This window comes from Lotus japonicus, chromosome 2, assembly GCF_012489685.1.
Source record: "Lotus japonicus ecotype B-129 chromosome 2, LjGifu_v1.2".
Classification (NCBI taxonomy): domain Eukaryota; kingdom Viridiplantae; phylum Streptophyta; class Magnoliopsida; order Fabales; family Fabaceae; genus Lotus; species Lotus japonicus.
Genome location: NC_080042.1, coordinates 64,881,227 through 64,902,880, shown reverse-complemented (window position 1 = coordinate 64,902,880; position 21,654 = coordinate 64,881,227). Strand labels below are relative to the sequence as shown.

The following is a 21,654-nucleotide window of genomic DNA, read 5'->3' as shown; positions in this document are numbered from 1 at the left end:
CTAATATTCATGTCTGGAAGTTCAGATCATCAAAGCATGCTTTTACCTGTTCAATCTCAAATGATCTTAACTTATTTGATAGTTATCTCTTTTTATTCAATGAAATTTGGACAATCTAATGGAGAATGGGACTCCTTGAGAATTAGGTTTGTTCAGTTTTTACGCCCTAAAATCCCAATCTAGTTTGATGTGAGTCGAATAGGTGAGGCGCATCTTTAGTGGACCTCTAATGAAATTGAATCAATAGTGTTGGATAGTGTTACAAACATTTTTCTATATGTTTTTATTACTTCAATTCCTAATTAAAAAAATTATACAGAGTTAGAGACTCAGTTTAGTGATGTTACTCTGATTACTTGAGAGATGTAAGACTTGAGTTTAAAGCTGCCCGACAAAAAAGAAGTCGATTTAGCTATATAAAGATGTAAGACTTGAGTTTAAGTCTACATTAGGAAAAAAAGAAGTCGATTTAGCTAAAACCACACTCTGGCTATTCAAAAATTATTGTTTATAGGTTGGTTTTTTTTTCTGTAACTAAGTTTTTTTTTAAACGTAACTCATAATATTATTAAGTCATACTAGGCATTGAAGTCAAACGATCAACATGCAAAAGATCCAAGAGGCAAGGGGCCCCTCTTCAAGCCAAACAACATTGGATAGAGAGGAAGCCTTACGAGCTATAAAATCGGCACAAGTATTGCCTTGTCTACGGACAAAAGAGAGATCAACTTGATCAAATAAAGGGAAAAACTGAGAACAGTCGTGAATTAAAGCATATAAATAAGAGCCACCCTCTCTCATCTTCCATGTTTGATAGAGGTGCAAGCAATTCGTCTCAAACTGGACCGTCCAGAAGCCTAACTAAGTTATTCCAACGGGATGATGACTAGTTTTTTCCACATGTAAGAGTTAGGTATTAAAGTGTTAAATAGGTTGATCTATTTAAATTAATTTAAGTGTATGAATTTATTTTATTATTTCTAATTTTAAATTATATTTCTACGATGATATTTTGAAATTATATATTTATTGACTTATTTATGCATTTGAACATGTTGACCTATATAATGATTTAAGCTTAAAAATCTACTTTTTTTTTAAAGTAAGAATCTACTTAAAAAATAGATTTATAACCTATTTAAATACTTCAATATGAGGTATGGTTTTAAATAAGCTTTTTAGTCTGAAGAAGTCCAACACAAGATAGATTGGTTTATTTTTTATTCTTAACTATGTTATTCCCACAGGGATATCCGTGAGTCTGTGACTAGTTTTTTTCCATACATAAGAGTTAGGTATTAAAGTGTTAAATAGGTCGATCTATTTAAATTAATTTAAGTGTATGAACTTATTTCATTATTACTAATCTTAAATTATATTTTTACGACAATATCTTGAAATTATATACTTATTGACTTATTTATACATTTGAACATGTTGACCTATATAATGATTTAAGCTTAAAAATAGATTTATAACCTATTTAAATATTACCATTTTAAATAAACTTTTAAGTCTTAAGAAGTCCAATACAAGATTGCTTGCTTCTATTAACCTATATTATGAGGCTTATTTACAAATACTCTTGTTTTAACGTATATTAGTTCATTAGGCTATAAACTAGTCGACTTATTTGTTTTAACGTATATTAGTTCTCAGAAGACAGTATGGAGCTCTGAAGATGGAGAAATCAGAGACGATTTCTAAGTTTTTCACTCGACTTCAGACCTTGACAAACCAAATGAAGACGAATGGAGAGACCATGAATGATCAAATGCTTGTAGAAAAGGTTCTTCAATCTTTGACTACAAGATTTGATCATATAGTCACTACGATAGAGGAGTCTAAGGATCTTGAGACTATGAAGGTGGAGGAGCTTCAAGGTTCATTGGAGGCTCATGAAATGAGGTTAAACCTGTGAGATTCTGAGAGAGAAACTGAGCAGGCACTGTATGTTAGAGGCAGTACTAGCAAGAAGAAATGGGGTAGCAACTCTAAGACCTCCAAGGAGAAGAATTGGAAGAACAAGGATTCTGGGCAGTCTTCACATGAGGATGAGGGTGAATCCATGAAGAAGTGGGATTCCAAGGAAAAGAATCAGGACAAAGATAAGTTCAAGAAAGGGAAAAGCAAGAAGAGTGTTCAGTGTTATGCATGTAAAAAGTATGGACACTATGCTTATGAATGCAAAAATAAGAAGAAGGGTAACAAGACAAGTGGTGATGATCAAGCTTATTCTGCTCAAGATGATGAGTCAGATTCAGAGCAGGTACTCTTTGTTGTCCCTGCTAATGATGATCATGGTAGTCTTGATGAGATCACTTGTAGTATGCCTGGTGATGAACAAGTTTTTCCTGATCAAGTTGATGGTTCAGAATCAGAGCAGGTACTCTTCATTGTCCCTGCTAATGATGATCATAATTGTCCTGTTAAAAGCTCTAGGAGTATGCCTGATGTAGTGATTAACTCAGTAGTAAGTTCTTATAGAAATGATGATAGAACTTAGTACTTAGATTCTGGATGTTCTGCTCATATGACTGGTGATAAAAACTGGTTTGTTGATCTTGATGAAAGCAAGACAAGTGGTGTGAGGTTTGCTGATAATAGTGTGATTACATCTGCTGGAAAAGGTAGAGTGTTAATCAAAAAGAAGGATGGTAAACAAGCTTTTATTCCTGATGTTTTGTTTGTACCTAGTGTAAAGCATAATTTGATAAGCATAGGTCAACTCATAGAGAAGGGATACTCTATGAAGACTAACGGGAAGAAACTGATGGTGTTTGATCCAAAGAGAAGATTGATTTTGCAATCAGTTTTATCAGCAAATAAGACATTTCGTGTTGTCTTAGATACTATCAATTCAGAGTGTTTCTCAACTAAGATACAAGGTTCAGATTGGCTGTGGCATTTGAGATATGGACATCTCAATTTTAAGGGTCTGTACCAGTTGCATCATGAAGAGATGGTAAAAGGTTTACCTCCAGTTAAGGCTTCTGGACATTTGTGTGAAGGTTTCTTACTCAGTAAGCAACCTAGGAATTCTTTCACTGATAGTATGCCAGTGGTTTCCAAAGGTCCTTTGGATGTGGTTTACTCAGATGTGTGTGGACCATTTGAGGTTGTATCATCAGGAGGAAATAGATACTTTGTGTCATTCATTGATGATCATACTAGAAGGATGTGGATTTACTTACTGAGCAAGAAATCAGAAGTGTTTGAAGTTTTCCAGAAATTCAAGAAGCTGGTTGAAAAACAAAGTGAAAGGAGTATCAAGACTCTTATGACAGATGGAGGTGGAGAATATGTGTCCATTGTGATGAAGAATTTCTGTGAAGAAGCTGGCATTATCCATGAGGTGATAGCACCATATACTCCTCAGCACAATGGGGTGGCTGAGAGGAGGAACAAGACTATTGCTAACATGGAGGGAGTATGTTGAAGAGTAAGCTACTACCAATGAAACTGTGGGGAGAAGCAGTGTCAACAGCTGCCTATATTCTGAACAGATGTCCTACCAAGAAGTTGAAGTCCATGACACCTGAAGAGGCTTGGACAGGGATCAAGCCAATAGTTAAGCATTTCAGAATTTTTGGTTCACTATGTTATAGACATTTGCCAGATCAGAGAAGAAAGAAGCTTGATGATAAAAGTGAGAAGTTAGTGTTAGTTGGTTATCATTCAACTGGGGCATATAGACTTCTAAATCCTACAACTAATGCTATTGTAGTGAGTAGAGATGTGGTAGTTGATGAAGAAGCTACTTGGCAATGGAATGAAAATGATGACCAACAGCCTGAGATTTCAAATGCTAGGGTTTCATTTGACTTCCCTGAGCTGATGTCTGCAATTGATACTGGGAATGCAAGAGGTAAAGATCATGGTAGAGCCAGTGGTCAAGACTCTGGTGAGATACATTATGAGAATAAGAGTAGTAGAAACCAAAGGGTTAGACAATTACCTTCTAGGTTGAGTGACTATGTGTTATTTCCTGATAATGAAGTCACTCATGAGGGTGATTTGATTCACCTGTCACTTTTCATTGAAGCTGAACCAGTGAGTGTTGATCAGGCTTTTAAACATGAGAAATGGGTTACAGCTATGAAAGATGAACTTGGTTCTATTGAGAAGAATGGAACCTGGAGCTTGGTAGATTTACCAAAGGATAAGAAGGCTATTTCTCTGAAGTGGGTTTATAAAACAAAACTGAAGCCTGATGGATCTGTGTCAAGATACATGGCCAGGTTGGTGGCAAGAGGTTTTCAACAAAGAGAAGGATTGGACTATACTGATGTTTTTGCTCCAGTAGAAAGAATGGAGACAGTGAGGATGGTGGTTGCTACTGCCAGTTTGAAGAATTGGAGATTGCATCAACTGGATGTTAAATCAGCATTTTTGAATGGTCCCCTTGATGATGAGGTTTATGTTCAACAACCTCCTGGTTTTGAAGTTCAGGGAGATGAGCACAAGGTGTATAGATTGCATAAAGCTCTATATGGGCTCAAGCAAGCTCCTCGAGCTTGGAATATGAGAATTGATGGATTCTTGAGTCAGTTGGGGTTCTTAAAATGCATTTCTGAGCATGGTGTGTATGTGCTTAAGACCAAGAGAACTAGTATGCTTATTGTGTGTCTTTATGTAGATGATTTACTAGTCATTGAAAGTGATGAGACTGAGATAAGCACGTTTAAAGAGAAGATGCAATCAGAGTTTGAAATGAGTGATATGGGAGAGCTAACATACTTTCTGGGAATAGAGTTTATCAGAACTGAAAGAGGAATTTTCATGTGTCAAAGGAAATATGCAACTGATGTCTTGAAGAGATTTAATTTGGCTGAGTGCAATGTAGTGACCACTCCAGTAGAGTGTGGTGCTATTCTAACCAAGTAAGATACAGGAAAGCCAGTGGATTCAACATTGTTTAAGCAGATAGTGAGTTCACTAAGGTACCTATGCAGTAGCAAGCCAGAAATTAGCTACGGAGTTGGATTGATAAGCAAGTTTATGGAGAGTCCAAAATAATCACATTTCCTGGCAACAAAGAGGATACTAAGGTACATTAGAGGAACCCTTGATCATGGAATATTGTTTCCCATTAAGGCTTGCAATGTGAGAAATGAAATTACTGGTTATGTAGACTCGGATTGGAGTGGAGATAAAGATGACAGAAAGAGTACAACTGGTTATGTGTTCTTGTGTGGAGATGCACCTGTGTCTTGGTGCTCAAAGAAGCAGCCTATAGTAGCTTTGTCCTCGTGTGAAGCTGAGTATGTAGCAACTTCTTTCAGTGCTTGTCAGGCCTTGTGGATTGGTATGGTTCTGGAAGAGATAGGTCTGAAGGTTCCTGAGATGATGAAGTTACTGATTGATAACAGATCAGCTATTGATCTAGCTAAACATCCTGTGGCACATGGAAAGAGTAAACACATTGAGACTCGTTTTCATTTCCTCAGAGATCAGGTGACAAAGGGAAAGCTTGAGCTGGTTCATTGTCCTACTGAAGAGCAGTTGGCAGACTTGTTCACTAAACCATTGAGGGCTGAGAGGTTTAGTGTATTGTGCAAGAAGCTGAACATTATGTCTGCAGTTGAGGTTTTGAATTAGGAGAGAGTTTTGTGAATTCTGAATTAGGAGCGAGTTTTAGAAATAATAATTCAGAATTAGGTCCTCTTAGTTTGTTAATGATTGTATGTTAGTCCCTAGAGTTTGTGGTCATTAACCATTTAGTCCTTGTGTAATTGACTTTAAATAAGACACATTGTGAGAGTGTGTGGTTAATATAGAATATTCATTCTCTCTCTCTCCGATTAGTTTTTCTGTTAATTGCATTACTTCTTCCTCTCTCTCTGTTCTTGAATGTGTATGAGTGTATCAATGGTGTTGTGTAGCCATTGAATTCTGAGCACTCAATTGAGGTTTTGTGTCTTCTTCATTCCTAAAGATCTAACATTATTTACATACACATGTTTGATGGTCTTCAAAATTGATTTATTATGGAATATGCCTTTGAATAGGTTAGTAAGTTATATCAGACTTTCAAAAAGATCAGGCTAAATAGAGAAAAAGTCTATGACAAATAACAGGTTAGACTCAAATCTTAATTTTTTTTTTTAAGTAAGCAAAACCTATTTCTTACAAATCCGGCAAGGCCCTCGAAATGACAGTAACTAAGGACTTGGTATAGGAAAATTAACCAAAGACATGTTTTGATGTCAAATAATTTTAAGGAGATCTGTTTTTATTTTTTTGGTATCATTATGATAGTTTGTGATTTTATGAGCAAAACATGCTATGTGTGTTATGTTATTTTATTCGTAAGCATTGTAGATTTGTAGTATTGCCATCTGTGCTTATTAAATTATCTTCTCTTGTTTGCTTAATGTAAGTGTCATATGGCTGTCATCATGACTTTAAAGTTTAATCCAATGACTCTTGACAAAAAAAAGTGACGTGAAAGAAGAAATTTAATGCCTGTTATTGAAAAATCAACACGCGATTGTTAAATCATTCTAAGAGAAAATCAAGAGAGACCTTAGCAATGAAAGTTGATGATAAAAAAAGACCAATAACCAGAGGTTGGTAACGTTAATGAAAGGGAAACTCCAAAATAACTATCAAGAAAGATCTAGATATGAATAACTTCAAAAAAAAAAAATTAATCTTTGACAAGAGTTGAATCACATCCTCTTTCATATCTTCCTCTTGTAACAGAAAAAAACATCCTATTTCATATGATTGACGCACATAACCAATCCTACTTGATAAAAAAAAACCAATTTTCATCATATCGCTTTATACAAGCAAAGTTTGTTCGAAAACGCAGTATATTTCCACATTTGAGGGGGAAATAATTTGAGAGAAGCTTCTCGTAGTAGCTTTTGTGGAAAGAGACGTGATTCTGGGAGAGGATTATAAGTAGTTCCAAACATCATGTAAAAAAGCTTCAATCCACATATCATGTACATCAAACAATTTATGTACTAGTACAAAATATGACTTTACAGAAAGAATACCCTTAAATAAATAGAGAACTGGTTACAATTTTATACAATGAATGTAGGTCATCTGCCTTCATCAAAAGAAGAAGTAGAAATAGAGTTTCTCGAGTAATCCTCTACATAGCTACTACCTCCTGAGACCCGGGTTGCAGTACTAGCATTAGTATTGGAAAATGCAGAAGTGGTAGTTGTAGTCCAATGTCCTACACGACCTTGAATTCCTGGTTTACCTGGTTTTGGCAAGGTGAAGGAATCACTTGAAAGCATGAGATGAACAGAGTTCATGTCAGGTCTCTCGCTTATACTCGCTTGACAGCACAACAGACCCAGCTGAATGCACATTGCTGCCTCATCACCATTGTATTTTTTAATAAGGGTTGGGTCAATTGTATCCATAATCTTCCCAGCTTGAAAAAGCATCCATGCCTACAAATGCAAAAGGTGTGAAAGAAATGGTCACATTATGCTTAATGATCAGAGCATGGGTTTGAAGCTCATTTTAATTTCCTTTGACCACATAAGCCCATAAATAGAGGATCTACTATATATAATTTCATAGATGCAGGTTGTGTTCACATGACACAAGATGCTTGATACCATGTCAATCCAAAAGTAGTACTCTTCTATCACTCTATCTACATATTTCAAGAAAGCTATGAGCCAGTGAAAATCTACATCAAACGCAATGTGGTCATAAACACGACCATTTCCTTGGGAAAAGTAGGTAAACATGAATATTGTAAGTAATAACAGTAGGCACTATGATAGGTAACCATTGTTAGTAGTTGTAGGCATGTAGCTATAGAACACACCAAAGAGCACTTATTAGAGTTTCTCTATTAGAAAAAGCACTAGCAGTCTGTTTGGATGCAAATCAAATAGCACAGCCTATCTACTGCTTTTTCTAGTAGATAAGCTTTGATAAGCACCAATAAGTCTGTAGCCAAACAGGCTCTAGAGAACCTTCAATAAGTGCTCTTTGTCTGCACCCAAACGGGCTCATAGTCAGTTTGAGAGAGTTAGTTAGAGAGTAAATGTTATAAATAAGACATAGTTAATAAAAATTTCATTTTTGGATATCATTTGTAATTGAGACTTAAGGTGAGGTGTTGAGACCCTCGAATTATGCAACAACAATTGTAGTTTCTATTCTTGAATAATATAATTTTCTTCTTCTCATTGGCTTGTTCCTATCCTACTATCACAAGCTCACAAGCTGTCTATACCTCAATCTCTTGGACAACTTTACCTTGTTTACTAAATGAGTTTTTGTGAAATAAATTTTGACAAGAGACTGGCCTAGTGCACAAGATTCCACCATTATGGGTCAAAGGAGGAGGGTGAGATATCCACAATCTTACCCTTGCGGGTGGAGAGTCTATTTTGCGACTAGAATCTGTGACCACATCCACCAGTTTTTATCAAGGCTCACCCTTAAAAAGCTAGACATGGTAACCAGGATAAAGACAGTGAATGCTGTCAGCAGAGTTTATTCAGAAACATGCCCATTTGAGCACTAATATTCAAGAATCTACATTTTTTGGTAAAAGAAAATGTGTATACTAAAGCAGCTGATTGTTAATTTATCACAAGAATAACAGTTCAGTTTGTACTAAATTTGCATTCATGCATCCCATGTGATCGACTTACATAGTTCAAGAGGTCTGCCTTTTCTGAACCAAGCTTCACGTCATGGTTTTTTCTCCCACTAACTATTTCCAACACCAGAATTCCAAAACTGAAAACATCTGCCTTTACAGACAGATATCCACGCATCGCATACTCAGGAGCCATGTAGCCGCTAAATTCATCAAGTATAAAAATCATAAGGATGCCTACATCAGAATACAAAAATAACAAGAGTTAAGAATCTACTCACTGTGTACCAGAAATCTTAAATGTCTGCAAATGAGTGTCCTCCCCAGGAAACAGCCTAGCCAAGCCAAAGTCTGCAATTTTCGGACTTAATTTCTCATCCAGCAATATGTTACTAGCTTTAATGTCTCTATGAATTATTCTTTCCGGAGCCTCTTCATGCAGGTAGAGAAGTCCTCTTGCCACACCTGTTATAATTCTGAATCGTGTTGCCCAGTCCAATGACCTCTTTTTATCTGAAAATTTGTTTTAATTGTTGTTAATCACTGTCCAGAAACAACCAGAAAACAAAGGGGATAACAATGCAGACATCTTCATCCAGGTCTGACAGAAATTGTTCTAATACCAAATAGAAAGTGGTCAAGGCTTTTGTTTGGGAGATACTCATAGACAAGCATCTTTTCAGGTCCTTCTACACAGCAACCCAGTAACATAACCAAGTTCTTGTGCTGAAGTCTGAGTAGTAGCTTGACTTCATTGGTAAATTCTTTAACTCCTTGTCTAGAATCCAATGACAGCTTCTTAACAGCCACTTCTTGACCATTTGGCATCAATCCCTGCAAAAAACATACATTATTTCATGAAATTTGCTTGGGGATGGGGAACAAATCAACCAATAGCCAACCGTTAAAACAGTCTCAGGGTAGGTAGAAAGCAAGCAAGGAAGGTTAGAGGGATTTGAACACTTTCTTTTAATTTACTAAAACCTCAATGATAGTGATTAACAACACACAAAGGGTACCTTGAAAACTGGACCAAACCCTCCATGGCCAAGCTGGTTGAGATCAGAGAAGAAATTGGTGGCGAGCTGGAGAGTGTGGAGGCCGAAGATGAGGTTGAAAGAGTCATCTCCATCAATGGTATCACCTTCTTCTTCATCAGCCGCGCCTCTCCTCTTATCCAAGCAGGGGCACAACCATGACAGAAACCTCATGGCGGTGGAGAACAACGTCGTTTATAGTGACTATGTTGTAGTCCTCCTGTGGTCATAACAGAATTGCTGCTCCTTCTTCATCTTCAACTTCAACTTCCAGTGCTTGCTATTTATTTATGTCATCAAAAGTGTTGGTTATGTATTTGACTTGAACAGTTGTGAACTTGTGACTTTGTCTTGTTGTTTTCTTTGAGCTTTCTTTGAGTTTCATTTACACATCATACCATCAATCAAGTGCTTGGTAGTTGTTTCTGTTTTGGATTCTGGTTATGTGGTCAAATAGGTAATGTGATTTTTTAATGGTGTTTAGCAGGGGTAGGACGTTTGGAATCATATTGTTCGCTGTTTGCCAAGTCAACTGGAAAATCCAGTCTTTGGTCTTTGCCAATGCAGGCCAGCTTTTCATGTAACTAACGTATATTAAATAATTTCAACCATTTTCCCATGTTGACAAATATCCTGGATACATGCAATGGTTTAAAGAGTTTATCCCAACTCTTTTATCAATAGGAATAAACTCATTAATGTGATCATTGTGAGACAAATGACTAGTCTCATATCTATTGACGATTGACATATATTGATTATGACAAATTGTATTAAAGGAAGTATAAGAGATACTCCAACGTCCAACCCATAATATAAAGAAAGACACTAGAAAAGATGAACACACCATTATTTTAATTTAAGATATAATAGATTATGTACAACTAGCATATAATTTATGTTATATCATCACTATATATACTTATCTTCATTATGTCCTTTTCCCTCACTTAACTCAAAGCAAGTTCGCTTAGATTTATAAATTTTACACATTTTATTAAAGTTGAATGCTAGTAACACTTCATTTATAAGTTAAAATTCATATACGTTTGCTAAATTAAGATTGTGATTCATATAATTTAAAAGACCCTACATAAATTTTGACCAATAAAAAAATAGTATAACTAGCCTTTCTTATACCAAATTTTTTCAACAATGGTGGCAAGGAAATAGATTTTTTTTTTTTTTTTTGAATAAAGGAAATAGATCTTCTAAGTGAAGCAATAATGGTTATTTGTAACCTAGGATTACATTTTTCTAATTTAAATTTAATTAAATGTAGGGATATATTTATACTAACTTTTATGTGATTCACAACATGCCACTTGTATCCCACAGTTTTACTATATCACCCCTAGCATTCATTCATGCACCCAAAAAAACATCCTCACTTTTCCACTAGTTCACCCAACATTACAACATGAGAGCAGCCGCTAAACAAACCTTACATTACCATATACACCCTCACCACAAAATCCAAATTCCAATCCTATCCCCTGGTGTCAATCGCATTCTTCTTCATCCCCAATCCCCTGAACCCTATTCAAAGCAGCCATTGACGATCGCTCCGAGTTCGCTCACCAACATCTCCATCCTCATCTCGATGTTGCTGTGAACAACAAGAAGAAGAAGAACAAACCACGATGACTTCTTCTTCTTCTTCTTTGGGCACGATCAACATCGCTGCAAGTGCTCAGAAACTCGATGTCGATAACCGAATCGCTCTCCGTTTCTACTTCCGGATCGCCGATAACATCCTCCGTCAGGTTAATTTCTCTTTTTCAAGGTTTATCGATCAATAGGAAGTTAGGAACATGCTTAGGTACTTGGGGTTTTAGATTAGTTTCCATTTTGTTGATAAAATTTAATGATTTGAGATTATTTATTTATTTATTTACTTGCTTTTTTTGTATTGGGTGTAAATGGGAATGTTAAGGAACTCTAGTGCTTATGGGACATAGGGTCTAGTTTGGGTTTTGGTGGAGTTCAGCTGGCATTTTTGGAATTGGGGCATTCAGGCCCTTTAAATTTCATAGCAGTTGGATAAGGGAGAATGCTTATTATCGAAATAAATTTAGTATTGCTAACAAGGTTTAGTAGAGCATCTAGTCCTGGGTTGGATTCCTGGGCGGTGCGTACGGAGAAGCATTTGTTAAGAGAGACCTACCCCCTTAACGTGATCTTAGAGTGTTAGGGATTAGTCTCATGGCTAACGGACGGGTGTGGGAAGCCAAAAAAAGTAACTTTAGTATTTAGTGTTTACCATTAGATAGTTAATGAGAGTGATATGGAAAATGGCGTGCATGAATGTCAGTATAGTTTCACCTCTGCCTTTTCCTTGCAGTGCTGTTATATTATGCAGCACAATGCTGGTAAGTAATTGATTTATTCTTTATCTCAAGATATGCTTGTGCTGATGTTATATTTTCTACTCCTGAATGTATTGTCGCACGTTAATTTTTGTTTTATGTTTTGAGATGTTTATGTGGTCATGGTTCTTTCTTTTGAAGATGAATTTATTGTTTAGTTGCTTTGCCTGACTCTAAGCTCCTACTTTTGATATAAAAAATTGCAGGCTGATATCTTTCGTGCGGAGAAGAATATTATTGACCTATATGTCATGCTTCTAAGATTTTCTAGGTAAAACTAGGTGGCTTGTATTATTATTTGACTCTTAAGAGGACTGGCTACGGTTGAATGATTTAAAACTGGTGGACTTCATTGCATTTGTTATTTTGTCATCAAATTGCATTGAGGATCCTTCTTTTTGTTTTCTTTTAGTTTGGTGACTGAGACAATACCGCGTCACCGAGATTATAGATCATCTCCACAGAGCAGGAAAGAATCATTGAGAAAGGTTGATTACGACTCTTGTCTTTCGATGAAAGCGTGTTATAAAGTCTTCGATTTAATCTGATTTTCAATTTCTTCCTGTAGAAATTGTTAATATCTTTGAGTGAACTGGAGAAGTTGAAACCACTGGTCCTACAGAAGATCAATGAGCTTAACAGCAGACATGTATACCAACAAAATGGGAGGGGGAAAATTCATTCAAATAATTCAGTAGCAGCTTTTTCACCTGTGAAAAAGCAAACTTTGGCTAGTTATGGCCAAATAAAGGTAAAGTTTACTGGAGAGTTTGATTTGGAGGTTGTAGTTTACAAGTGATAGTATTTCCATCAAATTATATCAATTCTCTTGTTGATTGCATACATCTTTTCTGTTTTTCTTTTCCATTTCAAAAGAAGTTTTGCATTCATACGTTGTATATTTAAGCAGACAGTCAGACCAACGGCGAGGGAGTTTGTTTACCAAGGATCAGGTGGCCAACAGTACTCTTATGTCAGGCCTGTGGAGGAGCAAGTGCGAAGACTGTAAGTATTATACTCATATTTCTTGTATAATTGGCCCCCTTGAGGTGATAGGTAAACTTTCATTAATTTGTTTGGTTACTTTTTCTAATATCATCTTAGAAAGCTTCTTCATTTGAAAGTGGATAATGCTAGATGGTCTTTCTTTTATTGTGCAATGTTGGTAGTTTGGGTATGAGGGTATCTACTTATCTGAATTTTGTAGCAAGAATAGTTAAAATTTACTTGGTTATTTCACAATACTATGTTAATTTTAAAATTAAAATAGAAAATTTGACGTAGTCAAGTGAGCAAGAATTCAGCAGTTAAAACATTCCTTTTCTAGGGTTATACCACCTGGTTGAAATACTATTTATCTTTGTACCAACAGTGTAGTGTGTTGGGTGACTGATAACAGTACACTATGAAATTTTAAGATGTCAGTTGACATGATTTCCTGTTTCTGAATTTGATTGAAAAACCTCTGAAAAAATTATGTCTGCCAAAAAATTGAAAAAGAATAAGTGATGACTGATGAGGAATTTTAAACTCTGTAAATAACTTAAATAACCATAACCAAAGGAATCAGGACATGTTCAAAATTGAGCAATTTAAAAACACATTTGAATCTTCAAGAATTTGCAAGCAGGAGCCTGATAAAGCAAGATCTAACGATGATAGAATATGAGATGCTTTTTGTATTATGCATGGCCGGTTATGTAGTCTCTACTCAGCATGCATTTGGTTATTTGCATTTCTGTCATTATACAGCTGTAGTTAGTTATACTTATCACTGTTGTAGTTTGTTAGACTTAGCTGAGTTTGCTCAGCAAGCTGAAGCACTCCATATATACTTGTAATGTGCCATATTCAGCAAGCTTGAATTTCAGTTCTTGCAAAATCTCTCTTTCTCTCATTTTCTCCCAACTATGATTTCTATCAAATGGATGAAATGCATTAGATATGTTTAATTTTATCATTTAGATGTAATTGTACTGCTTAGAAATTATAAAAGTTCAGTCTCCTTGAGCTTTCAGGATATTTCACAAACTGATCATCCTGCAGTTTCAGAAAAAAATTGCTTGACTAATATGTCCCTTCCATTTTTAATTTTTGTAGATCTCTAACTCTGCCTCCTCCAAAGGAAGAAACTCTCTCTAGACATTCTATCCTTGGTCCCAATGGGCTCAACGGGCAGTGGCGGCCACCTACTACTGATAAAGGGGTATGCTGGTTTATATCCGAATGTTTCAATTCTATTCTATTCAAAGATCATCCTGACTTCTCTCTCTGGATGTAGGTCAGGTATCCAACCAATATAGATCTGTCTCCAGTTGACATACCAAGGTTATTGCCTAGTACTTTTCTCTATTATTGGCCTTCCAGTTATTGTAACTGATGTTGTGTGTCATATTCTAGCCTTTTTACCATGATGGAAAATTATCTTAATTTTTCTTAAAAGGATTCATTGATCTATGGGAAGTTCAATGTTTTAAAAGTAATTTTGTAGTCCATGATGCATCTGTGAACTGCCTATCTATGAATTTTATATATTAACCACATCCATCCTACTGGGTTTTCTCTCAGAACACACAGCCTACAACATTCCTTGGAAGATGAATCTCTGAATAAAAAGGATAATAGCATTGCAGAACCCTATAAATCAGATTTAGATTCAATTCTTACCCAGAGTGAGGACAGCCAGCCCCAGCAAGCTCAGGAACCTCCTTCTCTTATCTCTTTTGAGGCGATAGAAACCCCTGCTCGAATAGAAGTTATCAGACAGCCTTCTCCTCCACCTGTACTTGCTGAAGTGCAAGATTTGGTCCCTGCAGTGTCACCTCAAGTTAATGAGGCAGGATGTTTGACAGATATTCCATCATCTGATAGTTTTGTTCGTGCTGAGTCTCCTCTGCAATTGCACATTGTAAGAGTCAATTACATTTGCTTACTATATCTAATGTATTTTTCTTTTAGGTTGTCATTTCTAGGAAGTTCATGTTGGGCATTTAGTTTGTTTAAATATACTTACAATTTCTAAAATACTGAATGGGGACAAAATTTGAAATTATTCACCCTTTTTCTAATAATTGTTTCTATTTGCAGTCAACTGCTATGATGGACAGTTTTATGAAGCTTGCCAAGTCGAATACTAAGAAAAATTTAGAGACTTGTGGTATTCTTGCTGGCGTACTTGTAAGTGTTGTTTACAACTTTTTTGTCTTAAACTAAAGCAACATGCAAAGATAGATCCTAAGGAGCTTGATACCCCCAAGTTTAATTGTGGTCCGGTTAACTTAGAAACACTTCATTGCTCTACTACTTGCATCTAATAATATATTTGAAAAAAATAATGTTTTGTATAGTTACAGTCTTGTGTACTGCAAATCTGTAATAACCTTTTTCTTTTTACTTTCTGAATTGATTTTGTGTTTTATGTATCAACATGTTAGATGCAAGGTATTTCTCTATACTAGTTTGCAAAATTTTCCCCAATATTGTTGGGCTTCCTAAGCTTTTGCCTCTGGTACCTTCAATACTTTAGATCAACTGTGAGATATTGATTGTTATTTTGCAAAACACACCTGATCTGCAGAAAAACAGGAAATTTTATATTACTGCTCTGATAATCCCAAAACAGGAGTCTACATCAGATTCTGTAAGAATTCTTTCATTACAATTTTTTTTGGAGAATATGTATTAGTTCTATTTAATTTGTAAATGTTTCATTTATTATTGTTCTTCCTGAGCAGTGTCAGGCTACAAATGAAGAAGAAATATTTGAAGTGCAGGATAAACGATCTCTTTTCCCCCTTGGGTGGATCCATGTGAGTTTTTGAATTTTGTGTATGGAAGAAACTTAATTTTGTTATAAAACACCATAAATAGATATGAGAAGTGACATTATTTAAAATGAAATTTATCAATTTCTGATTAGTTTCGTTTGACTTTTTGCAAGATAGTTTTCATCTGAACTTTTTTTCACTTCACTAACGTTCCATTGTTTTATAACTGAAATATGTTGTTCTGAATTGGCAGACACATCCTACACAATCTTGTTTCATGTCATCGATTGATCTGCACACCCATTATTCATATCAGGCGAGTTCATTAATTTTGAGTAGTTGGTCATTGATGTTCTTTGCTCTGTCTATGGAGATGAATTGCGTTGTTTTCTATGTGGAAATGGTGGTTGAAGAACTACAAATGATGGAACTGTTTTATAAATTACTTGTAGTTGTAACTCTAATTTCTTGTACTATTTTATGCAAATGAATGATCGTAATTAGCCATCCTGAAGTCAGTTACTGATCTTTATTTTACCGAATATATTGTTTAGAATATAATTCAAATATATATGCAAAATCCTTTTATTTACTCTACCTTGGCTTTGTAATCAAACTCTTATATTGGTATTTCTATCATAGATGGGACAGTCCTGTCACTCGTTCACACATATCCTGCATTTTCTTTATAGCTTATATTCATTTCTTATGCCAATGCTTGTCTTTTTAGATTATGCTGCCAGAATCTGTTGCTATCGTCATGGCGCCCAAAGATAGTTCAAGGTAAGATCATCCCATCTCAGATGTATTTTGATGTATGGATGATGGCAAAGAAAGCATCTTCATAACGAAATTAAGTGGGTGAGATCAAATTTAAAATCTATGATTAGAAGCGGGTTGGGATTGAGTTTGGTTTTTTCCTGAACTTGGTCAAAGCGGGTTTTAGGGTCTAGGTTGGGGGGTACCCACAGGTTCTGATTATCAGCATATTCACTAACCTTTGCCCCTAGAAACTGTAGTATTCTTCTATTTTCATACAAAGAAAAAGTACTTAATTTTGTATACTATTTCATAACAACTTAAATGTTTATGTATCTTGAGATTAGGTTCCTTATGCTAGCTGTCTTTCAGAAAACTTCCCTACTTTGATATTAAGCCTGTCAATTTGCATGCTGCACAGAAACCATGGCATTTTTCGGTTGACAACACCTGGTGGAATGTCTGTGATCAAACAATGCGATCAACGCGGGTTTCATCCACATAATCAGCCTCCAGATGGTGGTCCTATCTACGATACCTGTACAGATGTTTACATGAACCCAGATTTAAAATTTGATGTCATTGACCTTAGGTGATACAACTTGACAACATACACACTGTTATTGTCCATATTCATAGACCCTGCTTTTTTCCTATATATAGGTTTTTCCTTTGCTATTAAAGCGGCCGTGGCTATAAAGCATGTCCGGCTGTGTTTGTATAAAGAAATCTTGCTCTATGGAATGACTGTTCATTCTTTGGGTTAATACTACTCACCCTTGTGCTGCAAGCATGTTCATTTTACATTAATGTCAAAAAGGGTAGCATTTGGGTGCTTTGATCGAGTCCTCAATTTGTCTAGTTATGTTATGGTGAGGATATAATTTGAGTATTTCACCTCATGTAAAATTAAATTAAAAGGAAACATCTTAGCTACAATGAGTAAGGATGTGTCGGAGTGATTTTGTTTCGCAAATAAAAGAGCTTTCAACTTTCTATTATGTGTAATACAAACATGCTAAACTTATTACATCTAAGGTATTATGAAGGCATCAAGGGTCTTGCGATATAAACCTCAACAAGTGTGACATTCATTCAATAGACATATATGTTTTCTGGTGATTTTGGAATGCTAGTAATGTGCATTACTACAAACATACCTACATGAAATTAAATTTTGGAATGCGTTTTGAAAAATACATTTCATAAACTATATTCAGAATGCAATTTTTAAAATTACATTTCAGAATTTAGGGGAATGTATTTTTAATAATGCATTTTGGAATTTAATTTTGGTTAGGTGTTTATGTTCTCTGCTGCATCAGTATCTGTTTTATATTTATTTCTCTTAGATTATCTTTCTATTCCTTTGTTCCTATAATTTTCTTTCTCTATGTATTAAGGGTTGAAGTACCCCTTTACCCCCTTTAATGCATTTCTTTGGTTCATATAAAAAAAAACTTTACACATTATTACCAGTTTTAGCCTGATGGAAATCGCACAAGTTGATTGAAGGGTTTAGAAATCAGATATCAATTTAAAAGTAACCTCGATCTATGAGGGGTTGACAAAGGATATTTTTGGCTAGTCAAGAATATTTTTAATATTTTTTTAGTGTATGATGGTAGGCTGTAGTCATTGAATTTGAATTTAAAATCTCATAAAAACTATTTAAGTCCCTTATCAGTTATCACTAGTTCAATAATATCAGGGGCCTTTATTTATTATTATATTTTACATGTTTAATGTTAATGTTATACACTTTATATAATACTGTTACCAACTAAGATAACGGTTGTGATTTGTGAAGGAATTCAACCGTTTATGAGCCACCCTACTCGTTAACCAATTTGTGATGTGGCTATTTGTTAAAAATAAAGTTTAACACAATTGGTAGATAACTGAGTTTCTTAAGCATATAATTGAAAGTTCTATCTTAGAACAATATGTATAGTGAAAGATGTATTGGAATAAATCTACCCACTTAATGTGATAGGGGATTAGTCTAGTTGGTGCAACCAAGTTGTGGCTATTTGTAAAATAAGTGCTACCGTTGCACACCTCAGGCTGAGGCATAGAAGGTTGAATCACTGTTCTATACTATACGTACTTAAATATTTTTACACACCTTTCAGATGTCAACTCAAGAAAAATAAAAAATAATTTTCATTTCTGCTTCAAAATACTTGGACAATGTCTTACTCTTTCGTGATCATATAGACAAGGAGTTACCGTTTCATAAAAGTTTGAAAAAGAGCACTTAGCTAAATTTGGTTCAAGTGCCAACAATTCTAACCCCACAGTTAGGGATGGCAGAGAAGCCCGAACCCATGGGCACCCGACCCGACCCGATTTCTTGGGTGAAAACCCGAGTTAAATGGGTTCGGATTCGGGTTCGGGTTTTACCCGATCACTTTCGGGTTCGGGTTTGGGTTTGGCCAAACCCGCACCCGAACCCTACCCGAACCCGGATCTGTATAAGTGAAACCTAAGTATTCTGCTTGTGCAGTACAATATATGCAGCATCTTGCATATTAATTTAACAGTAACATGGCAATTACAATGTTACATTACATAATATAGCTCTCTTCACAGTCTTTTTCAGGTCGGGTTTCCGAGTTCAACTGTTTGTTTGAGGTTGTGTGCGGGTGTGGGTACGGGTCGGGTGAACCCGAAACCCAATGGGTTCGGGTGTGGGTTTAAGTTCACCACCCATTTCGGGTTCGGGTGCGGGTGCGGGTGTGGGTTTTTGATTTCGGGTTTGGGTTTGGGTTTGGCAAAACCCGCACCCTACCCGACCCATTGCCATCCCTACCCACAGTCAAATCTGATTCTAAATTTGTAATTGTATACGGTAGTAGGTGATGGTGTGAAGAGTTAGCATCATGTGATGTGTCTTACTTTTTAGGTGCTGGGTCATTTGTCATGACTTTGATTAAACAACCTTATTTAAAATTCTCATTTGCAAATTTGAATATATCTCCATATAATATATTCAAAATCTGATCATTTTGGGTACTAATATGTCCTTTATGATGAAGAAATTTATATTAGTCAATGCTTGGAAGTAGTTATGTTTCTTGCTGATGTACTTTGGATTATGAAATTAAGGCTGAAATAATGGGTGATGGCCACAATAATGAAGATGGCCGTAAAGCTAGTTGGGGTCATACAACTATTAAGTATAGTATGCTTGAATCTCATTAACTCTAAATTTTTTGGGTCTATCATATTATATGAATACATCGGGAAACAATTATGTCCGAATCGAGACATGAATGTAGTCTTACCGACATAGTTTTTCCATTCATAACACCTAGTAAAAAAGAATTGAGACCTAATAAAGAAAAATTAAATATGTATCACTTGAAACAAAGAAAATCAGAATTAATTTCAACTGCATTTACAATAGTTTCAGTTTTGGAGATTTTCAAATTTTGGTCACTAAAAGTTGTGAATTGTGATGGAATTGATGGTGGAACTATTCCCCTCAAGGCTTGCTTTTTCTCCCATTGGCATATTGACAAGCTATTTTCTTCAACATGAATAAGGCATCTTAACGGGCACCACCGCATAGATAATCGATTTATTCCATGCTAGTCCATTTGCTGTTTCTATGATATATTTTCCTATGTTTGGGTCCACTACAGAAACCACCACAGCCAAGTCTCCTAGCTTGTTAGGATGAGAGTTGTCAAAACTGATTTTGGATAGAATTATGACAAAATTAATTATGCTAAAGCGAGTTAAAGTGAAGTGATTTATATTTTAATACGTTTATAAGGAAAGTAATTTCTAGAATGATGTTGTATAATTCAGTTATGAAATCCATAATTTATTATGTCTACAGTAAAAGTTACTATTTCTAGCTTCTCCATATAATTGATTTTGATGATAAAATCAAGAAACATAAGTACTAGATGGTGCTAAAGCAAATACAAACGGGCTATATGTCCATCGCTGAACATCTTTAAAATGATTCTACTTTTGATGAAAATTGATTCTAAGGCAGCCCAAACATTATGTGTGTGTAGGGATTTCTGTTAGGTGCATATGAATGCACCTTTGCCCAATCCAACAAATGCATTTTGTTAAGTGAATGTGTATTGAAAATCGTAATCATTATCGACAAGTATCAAAGTTGTTTTGAACTGAAAAATTAAACCTGCACTAAGGCTTCTAAGCATGAAATCAAACACACACTCCATCCGCTTTATAACTTATACAGAAGATGAGTCTTACTCTAAAGTCTAAAATGCATGGCAATTCTAATGCAGGTTATGGTTTTGGTTTTACCTTTTGCAGCACCAAGCAATTGTTACTGGTAATGCCACTTCTGGGTTTGGTGTGGTCCCTTGAAATAGTGGAAGAGTGGGGTCTCATGTTGTGGCAAGTATTGAGCATCCCAAATAAGGATTTAAGGACTGTTTTGTCATCAAGGTTCTGGGCTTATTCATCCTTCCACGTTGGGAGATTGCTCACATGGCAAGTTGACAAAATTGGGTTATCTGTCTTGCTAAAAAGAAGAAACACTAGTTATCTTTTTGGGGTCCATTCTCAAAGACGACCCCTACATCCCATGCTATATAAAGTTTGCCCCATCAAGGTGTCAATCTATAGTCCTCCTCACCCATATTAATTTATCTTATACCTAACATTTTAACATTAATTTGCCACTCTCATAGTAGGAAGAGCCTTCAATCTTTCCAAGCATCTATCATATAACACATTAGTACTAGTAGTGCCATTCCTTTAATCTTAGACTAGAGAAATAAAAATTCTGATGCGTTTGTTTCGTTGAGCTCAAAACCAGATCATGTTGGATTAATGCTATATGCAATGGAATATGTGGAATCATGTTAGCAAACAGATACACACACATCCAATTTTCTCAAACCAAGTACATATATAGATATATTGTCAACTGAAACATTTTTAGAAGGAAGGAAGATCATAGATGCATTGTTATTTCCTAATTCTTGTTGGGATACCAAGTGCGAGTAAGAAATCCCTACATTGAATGATAATGAGTATGTATAAGTGAGAGAACTCATACACTCAATACCTTGATATTTTAGGTGAAAAATATAATGTACAATCTACTTGTATTGTTTGTCTTCACCTAATAC

At 35.5% G+C, this 21,654-nt stretch overlaps 2 protein-coding genes across 2 annotated transcripts; one reads left to right on the top strand and one right to left on the bottom strand.

Annotated features, from left to right (window-relative positions):
* Window positions 1–6,913: 6,913 nt before the first annotated feature.
* Window positions 6,914–10,092, bottom strand: LOC130738867 (cysteine-rich receptor-like protein kinase 43). The gene is made up of 5 exons (XM_057591040.1): window positions 9,613–10,092; window positions 9,217–9,427; window positions 8,875–9,106; window positions 8,646–8,796; window positions 6,914–7,421 (listed from the first exon to the last, which is right to left on the bottom strand). Exons 1-5 carry the CDS (start codon window positions 9,802–9,804, stop codon window positions 7,059–7,061), a joined length of 1,149 nt encoding a protein of 382 aa, XP_057447023.1. The 5' UTR covers window positions 9,805–10,092; the 3' UTR covers window positions 6,914–7,058.
* A 967-nt stretch (window positions 10,093–11,059) lies between these two features.
* On the top strand, window positions 11,060–17,370 carry LOC130738866 (AMSH-like ubiquitin thioesterase 1). The gene is made up of 14 exons (XM_057591039.1): window positions 11,060–11,396; window positions 12,206–12,270; window positions 12,412–12,487; window positions 12,568–12,750; window positions 12,910–13,004; window positions 14,100–14,205; window positions 14,281–14,327; window positions 14,568–14,907; window positions 15,087–15,176; window positions 15,577–15,639; window positions 15,734–15,808; window positions 16,020–16,082; window positions 16,497–16,549; window positions 16,947–17,370. Exons 1-14 carry the CDS (start codon window positions 11,274–11,276, stop codon window positions 17,119–17,121), a joined length of 1,554 nt encoding a protein of 517 aa, XP_057447022.1. The 5' UTR covers window positions 11,060–11,273; the 3' UTR covers window positions 17,122–17,370.
* Window positions 17,371–21,654: the final 4,284 nt, after the last annotated feature.